Raw genomic sequence first — 8,489 nt, 5'->3', positions numbered from 1 at the left:
ATGAAACCACTTCGCAGGCCACATTTGGCCCCTGGGCCTTGTGTTTGACATGTCTGCTCTACTTTAAGCTGATTGTAAAGAGCACATTTGAATCTGGGTAAGAATATTGATTTTCTCTATCCTACTTACTTTCCTGAAGAGGAGAACTCCCAAGAAGCAAAAATAAACCTCCAGGGTGAAGAAGCGAAGGGTTTTCCCCCATCTTTTGGCTATTGGAAGCAGCAAATCTAACCCTTTAAGGAGGAAAAAGATTAGAAAGATCTGAAAAATGAACCAATGCTGACACCTACTGGTGGATAAGAATTATCAAATCTCTGCCTGTGGCCTTCAAGGTTTTAATAAACACAGCTGTGTTTAGATAAAGTGAGACTTACAGAAATAATGTATACTTTACAAGAGGAAATATATGATAAGCTGCAACCAATTCAAAGGACAATGATCTCAAACTACAAAGAAATACAGAACAACTTTGAAAGTATAAATCAACTTATCTCCAATTTAATTTTACTCTAAAGAAAACTCTCAGGAGAATACAGCAGAGATGACTGAACATAAATCCGAGGATAGAGACTTAAAGATGGAATTCTACATAATAATAATAATAATAATAATAATAATAATAATAATAATAATAATGATGATGATGATGATGATGATGATGATGATGATGATGATGATGATGATGATGATGATGATGATGATGATGATGATGATGATGATGATGTTGGAAGGGACCTTGCAGGTAATCGAGTCCAACCCCCTGCTCAGGCAGGAAACTCTACACCATTTCAGACAAATAGCTGTCCAGTCTCTTCTTAAAAACTTCCAGTGTTGGAGCATTCACCGCTTCTGGAGGCAGGTTGTTCCATTGGTTAATTGTTCTAACTGTCAGGAAGTTTCTCCTTAGTTCTAGGTTGCTTCTCTCCTTGATTAGTTTCCATCAATTGCTTCTTGTCCTGCCTTCAGGTGCTTTGGAGAATAGCTTGACTCCCTCTTCTTTGTGACAGCCCCTGAGATATTGGAACACTGCTATCATGTCCCCCCTCGTCCTTCTCTTTGTTAAACTAGACATACCCAATTCCAGCAACCGTTCCTTATATTTTTTAGCCTCCAGTCCCCTAATCATCTTTGTTGCTCTTCTCTGTACTCTTTCTAGAATCTCAGCATCTTTTTTACATCGTGGTGACCAAAACTGGATGCAGTATTCCAAGTGTGGCCTTACCAAGGCATTGTAAAGTGGTATTAATACTTCACGTGATCTTGATTCTATCCCTCTGTTAATGCAGCCCAGCACTGTGTTGGCTTCTTTGGCAGCTGCAGCACACTGCTGGCTCATATTTAAGTGATTGTCCACTAGGACTCCGAGATCCCTCTCACAGTTACTACTATTGAGCAAGGTACCCCCTTTACTATATTTGTACATTTGGTTTTTCTTGCTTAAATGTAGAACCTTACTTTTTTCACCATTGAATTTCATTTTGTTAGATAGCGCCCAGTGTTCAAGTCTGTCCAGGTCCTCCTGTATCTTAAGCCTGTCTTCTGGAGTGTTGGCTATTCCTGCCAGCTTGGTGTCATCTGCAAATTTGATGAGTTCCCCATCTATCCCCTCGTCCAAATTGTTGATGAAGATGTTGAAGAGCATTGGCCTAGAACAGAGTCCTGGGGCACCACACTATACACTTCCCTCCATGTAGATGCAGTTCCATTGGGGACCACACGCTGAGTACGGCCAGTCAGCCAATTACGAATCCATCTAGTGGTAATGCTGTCTAACCCACATTTTTCTATCTTATCAAGTAGTAGGTTGTGATCTAATTCAAGTGGAAGAAAAGACAACTTACATTTCAACACTACAAAGCAAATTTGAGGATAAGAAAAAAGACTGGAAAAAACATTCTACTGAGATACTAGGGAAAACACCAGAACCAGGTTAAAGAGGGCAGATATGATATCGTTGCCATTATGGAAACATGGTGGGATGAAACCCACACATGGAACACACAGCTAGAGGGATTTAAATTATTTAAAAGAAACAGAGGATGTTGAGTTGCTCTCTATATAAGAAATAACTACATCTCTACAGAAATAGAGCACAACAATGATGAAAACTGTTTTGAATACATTTGGGTCAATATAAAAGGGAGGGAAATGACATTGCCAGAGGTGTATACTACAGGCCACCCAACCAAACAGAGGAAATAGATGAACTTTTTGCTAGTCAGCTAACTAAGGTATGTAGGAAGCACGTCACAATAGTAATGGGGGACTTTAACATCAACTGGGAGACAAACTCTGCACCAAGTGGAAGATCAAACAGGTTCCTGGCAAACCTAGCAGACAACTTTGTATGCAAATTTGTCTGCATATTGAAGTCTATCTGCTATGGAAGTAATGATTAATCTCTCTAAGAATTCTCCTAGGGTTTTGTGAAAAGTGAAACAAACAAATAATTGCTGATCCTCAGTTTTTGAAAATATGAAAACCCTCTAGTGCAGTGGTGGCGAACCTATGGCACGGGTGCCAGAGGCGGCACTCAGAGCCCTCTCTGTGGGCAATGCGTGCTGTTGCCCCAGTCCTAGGTCTTCAGCTGGGTTTTATAAAACCTTTTCGCTTTAGGCCTCCACCGCCATGTGCAAAAAAAAAAAGGTTCAATCAGTCAATTTCAACTTCTCGCGGGAAAAAAAAGATCTTGCAAAGTTGGAATTGATTGATTGAACTTTTTAGTCCCACCCAGTCTGCCATTACCACTGCAGCCACACATACCAAATGGGCCATGCCCACAAAATTGACCACACCCACCCAATTGGCCACGCCCATCCGGCACCTCACGATACATAAGTGAGTTTTGGGTTGCAGTTTGGGCACTCGGTCTCTAAAAGGTTCGCCATCACTGCTCTAGTGAAATCTAATTGTTTTCCACACTTCAATGCTTTCATAACCTAGCAGACAACTTTGTCTCCCAAAAAGTAGAGAAGGGAACTAGGGGATTAGCCATTTTGGATCTAATTCTCACTAACAGAGATGAAATGATAGAAGGTGTTGAAGCCATAGGAACCTTGGGAAGAAGTGATCATGCAATATTGGAATTCAACATTATGGAAGCACAAGCAATAGAACACAGTCAAACTAGAGTCTTGGACTTTAAGAGAGCTAATTTCAATAAACTTAGAGAGAGCTTAGGAAGGATTCCATGGATGAGAATCCTCAAGGGGAAAACAACTCAAGAAGCTTGGGAAATTTTGAAAAATGAGATAATAAAAGCCCAGTCTAGCATAATACCAACAAAGAGGAAAAATAACAGCTCTCAAAAGAAACCAGCATGGCTGCATAAAGAACTCTCTGACAAATTGAAAGATAAAAAGGACAAGTATAGAAAGTGGAAAGAGGAGCACATAACTAAGTCAGAATATTAGCAAATAGCCCAAGCCTGCAAAGATGAAGTGAGGAAAGCTAAGGCTCAAAATGAACTAAGGCTTGCAACCAAAGTAAAAAATAACAAAAAAAAGCTTCTTTCAACATGTAACAAAAAAGAAAAAAGTGAAGGAAATGATTGGTCCATTAGTGGGTGAAAGTGGCAAGAAGGTGACAAGCAACAGGGAGAAAACAGGACTATTTAACTCATTTTTTGCATCTTTCTTTACACAAAGGGAAAAAACAGACCAACCTATCAAAACTAGTGCCATAAAAAACAGAATAGAAACACAAGTTAAGATAGGCAAGAAAATGGTAAGTGAACACCTGTCCAGCCTGAATGAGTTCAAATGGCCAGGACCAGATGGATTATACCCCAAGATTCTCAAGGAACTGGCAGATGTGATCTCAGAACCACTGAACTATATTTTTCAAAGATTCTGGAGTACTGGGGAACTACCGGAGGACTGGAAAAGAGCTGATGTAGTTCCCATCTTCAAAAAAGGAAAATAAATGGATCCAGGAAATTACAGATCTATCAGCCTGACCTCAATACGTGGGAAGATTCTGGAAAAGATAATCAAACAACGAATCAGTGAACACCTAGAGGCAAAAAAGCTCATTACTAAAAGCCAAAATGGTTTGTCAAAACCAGATCATGCCAGACAAATCTTATTGCATTCTTTGCCAAGTGACAAAATTAGTGGATCAGAGAAATGCTGTGGTTATAATTTACTTGGACTTCAGTAAGGCATTTGATAAAGTAGATCATAACCTACTACTTGACAACATAGAAAAATGTGGGATAGACAGCATCACCACCAGATGGATCCGTAGCTGGCTCACCGGCCGTACTCAGCATGTGGTCCTCAATGGAACCGTATCTACATGGAGGGAAGTGTGTAGTGGGGTGCCCCAGGGCTCTGTTCTGGGCCCAGTGCTCTTCAATATCTTTATCAACGATTTGGACGAGGGGATAGACAGGGAACTCATCAAATTTGCAGACAAGACCAAGCTTGCAGGAATAGCCAACACTACAGAAGACAGGCTTAAGACACAGAAGGATCTGGACAGACTTGAACACTGGGCACTATCTAACAAAATGAAATTCAATGGTGAAAAAGTAAGGTTCTACATTTAGGCAAGAAAAAACAAATGTACAAGTATAGTATAAGGGCTACCTTGCTCAATAGTAGTAACTGTGAAAGGGACCTCGGAGTCCTAGTGGACAATCACTTAAATATGAGCCAGCAGTGTGCCGCAGCTGCCAAAAAGGCCAACACAGTGCTAGGCTGCATTAACAGAGAGATAGAATCAAGTTCAGGTGAAGTGTTAATACCACTTTACAATGCCTTGGTAAGGCCACACTTGGAATACTGCATCCAGTTTTGGTCACCGCAATGTAAAAAAGATGTTGAGACTCTAGAAAGAGTACAGAGAAGAGCAACAAAGATGGTTAGGGGACTGGAGGCGAAAGCATATAAGGAACAGCTGCTGGAATTGGGTATGTCTAGTTTAATGAAGAGAAGGACGTGGGGGGACATGATAGCAGTGTTCCAATATCTCAGGGGCTGCCACAAAGAAGAGGGAGTCAAGCTATTTTCCAAAGCACCTGAAGGCAGGACAAGAAGCAATTGATGTAAACTAATCAAGGAGAGAAGCAACCTAGAACTAAGGAGAAACTTCCTGACAGTTAGAACCATTAACCAGTGGAACAACCTGCCTCCAGAAGCAGTGAATGCTCCAAGACTGGAAGTTTTTAAGAAGAGACTGGACAGCCATTTGTCCGAAATGGTATAGGGTTTCCTGCCTGAGCAGGGGGTTCGACTAGATGACCTCCAAGGTCCCTTCCAACGTTGTTGTTGTTGTTGTTGTTGTTGTTATTATTATTATTATTATTATTATTATTATTATTATTATTATTATTATTATTATTATTATTATTATTATTATTATTATTATTATTATTATTATTAACTGGAGAGAGAAAAAGTGACAAGAGAAGTGGAGAAAAAGGAAGGAAAAATATTCCTAATAAAAAGGAGTGGGCAAATGGCCATGACAAAGACATTGATTTATTTTCTATATCTACAGAAATACCTATGATCATACAGAAAAACTTTTTGATTCAGCAAAGTACATTGATTAAGAAAGATACTGGGCAAAGAAAAAAATTAAGATGGAAACTAAGAAAATAGATGATGGGACTTATCAGCAAGAATACTTTAAAAAGAAACATTTGTTCGAATATGGTTAAAGGAGTAGAAAAACTTTGGAATATACCACTCTAAGAGGGATGAATTCTCTAAATAATATAGTATGCTTCGTTCTTTTCTGTGACTTAAATAAAGAAAATATTTTAGATACTTAAATGTGACTAAATTTAAGAAAAGTATAAAAAATGTTTTGAATCAGAGTCAAGGGATTAGATGATTAGACCTATTGAATGGAATGTTTAAAGATTAAATATATTTTTAATTATGGTTAAAAAGAATAAGAAATTGAGGAAATAAATACATATTAACCTAGGAGGGATATATACTGTATTTTAAGTAGTATGTTATTTCTTATGTTCTGTTGCTCTTGCTTTCTTTTCTTCTTCTTTTTTCTTTTGTTTTTCTTCTTTTTCTTCTCTCTTTTCATTCTTTTATCTATTTCTTAAGAAATGTAAAATTGTGAGATGGCTTATATGGAAAAAATAGAATTAAATCTTTCAATGTAAATGTAATTAATCGTTGAGAAAATTTTCACTCGTAAGAATATCTAGAATTTGGTGGGAGAAATAAACTAAAATAAGGATTGTAACATGATTTATGATAAGGCAACCAAAATGACTGAAAAGAAAAGAAATATTATACTAATATGATTATTATTTTAGGAATATTGGAAAAATTATATACTTAATTGTTATTCATTAAAACAATAAGAATTGTATTAACTCAATGTTTGCAAAAAAGGATATTTTGGAGAAAGAGGAAATCAACCAAAATTAATATATGGAACACAGATTATAGAAATTAATTGTTAAGGATTGTTTCACAAATGAAACCCAGACAACACACTGTTTACCAGTTATTGAGTGATTTATGCTTTGTTAAAAAATAAATAAAATATATTTAAAAAAAAAGACCGGCTAGAAATCAGGAGTCTGGGATTTCTTCTGAGCCTAAGAAATGTAGCCAGGTGGGTGAATTTAGGCCTCTTTCTCACACTCAGAAAGGCAGGAAGCAGTGGTAAACACATTCTGAAAATGTTGTCATAGCAGAGCTGTCAAAAATCCATATTTATCATATATAAAGTACATTAACAATAATTAGGGATGTAGGAAGATTGTTGAGCAACATCTGGAGCTCTAGTATTCTCCTGATTTGAGAGGTTGGATTGGTCTCCATCTCAACTATCCCTTTCTACCATATTCCTTTATTCAGAAAAGTAAAAGAAAGGCCAGGAAAATGCAAGACTGTGGTGGACAGAATAGAAGCATTAAAAGATTTTTTTTCAGAACCTCCACAACTGAGAAAGAACATATTTTATATTCTGATTTCTCATGCTATAGATGATTGGATTGAACAGGGGTGGAAAAAGAGAATAGAGAATAGTTGATCCAAAATCTAAGTGAGATGAAGTGTTAGAGGGAGGTCTTAGATAGGCAAAACATACACTTAATACTAACACAGACACTACTATAAAGTGGGGAATGCAAGTGGATAAAGCTTTTTGTCTTCCTTGCTCAGAAGGGATTCTCAATACTGTCTTGAAGATCACTGCATAAGATATGAAAATAAAAGTAAAACAGCCTAGTGCAGCAATGATGTTGACCACAACAATTCCAACCTCAACTAGATTGAAGCCAGAACAGGATAGTTTTATCAATTGTGGAATTTCACAAAAAAATTGGTTGACAACATTAGAACAAAAAGGGACTGAAAAAGTGCCAATTGTATGTAGGATTCCACAGATAAGACCTGAAACCCACACTAGAATGATTATTTCAGTGCAGGCTTTCCAATTCATCACCATCTCATAGTGCAGTGGGTGGCAAATGGCTACATACCGATCATATGCCATGACTGTCAGGAGGGATACATCAGAGGCTTCAAAGGATAGAAGGAGAAAGACTTGAGCAACACAACCAAAATAAGAGATGTGTCTGGTGTCCATGAGAGAATTTATCATGGATTTGGGGATAATTACTGAAACAATGCCCAAATCCTGTAGAGCCAAATTCATTAGAAAGAAGTACATGGGGCTGTGCAGTCGATGGTGAAAAGCTATTGAAGAGATGATGAGAAGATTTGTTGTTACAGTTGCCATATATAACACAAAGAAGAAGAAGAAAAACAAAAGCTGCAGATGCCGATTTTTTGATAATTCCAGGAGCAGAAAATAAGGCACTGTGGTTTGATTCTCCATGTTCATTTTTGTCAAAGCTGGCATAACTGCAAGGAAACAGGAGGGAGATAAAATTAAATAAATTTTTGGAAGTAGTATTTTGATGTGTAATAAGAATAGAAAACATAAAGAAACATAAAGCATGGAAAGAATGAATAGATGATCACAACATGGTAAACATAGATGAAGTATGGGGATATTAGAGCACACTTGTCAATTTTTATCTGTCTGTACTAAAGGACCAACCACACACTGTAATTTGCTAAAAAAAAAATTACAGGGAAATATTGAGAGCCGAAATTTCTTTGTGTGTTTGTGTGAGTGTGTATGTGTTAGCGAGACAGAGACACACACACAGAGAGAGAGCCAGAGCCAGAGATATTTTTTTTCTCTATTTCCCCAGCAGCTGTTAGGCTAAAAAAAAATAGTATAAAAACCCGTACATTAATACATAAATACTAGATTCTTAAATATGTATTTAATGATATGTTGTTAAATAAAGATAGAATTTTACTTATAACCTAACTGCTATTTTTATATTCACTTCGTGGTATTATACACAATTACCTCACTGTAAAATATGTTTAATCAAAAGAAATAAAATTTTAGCAGAATAAATTAATAAATCCACTTGTCAAACAATGAAAAGGAAAGTGATACCTTAATTTGAAAATGCAGTCTCCTAT

General features: G+C 37.1%; 1 protein-coding gene across 1 annotated transcript; it reads right to left on the bottom strand.

Annotated features, from left to right (window-relative positions):
• Nucleotides 1-6,909: 6,909 nt before the first annotated feature.
• Nucleotides 6,910-7,479, bottom strand: LOC114923289 (olfactory receptor 14A16-like). The gene has a single exon (XM_029286055.1). The coding sequence runs from the start codon at nucleotides 7,477-7,479 to the stop codon at nucleotides 6,910-6,912; it is 570 nt and encodes a 189-aa protein (XP_029141888.1).
• Nucleotides 7,480-8,489: the final 1,010 nt, after the last annotated feature.

Source organism: Protobothrops mucrosquamatus, unplaced genomic scaffold (assembly GCF_001527695.2).
Source record: "Protobothrops mucrosquamatus isolate PMUCROS unplaced genomic scaffold, P.Mucros_1.0 scaffold2796, whole genome shotgun sequence".
Lineage (NCBI taxonomy): Eukaryota > Metazoa > Chordata > Lepidosauria > Squamata > Viperidae > Protobothrops > Protobothrops mucrosquamatus.
Note: the sequence above shows the minus strand (reverse complement) of the source record. Positions and strands in the feature narration are given on the sequence as shown.

Bases quoted from the DNA above. Each gene is read 5' to 3' on its own strand.
- LOC114923289 (XM_029286055.1), bottom strand. From the start codon at position 7,479: ATGGCATATGATCGGTATGTAGCCATTTGCCACCCACTGCACTATGAG.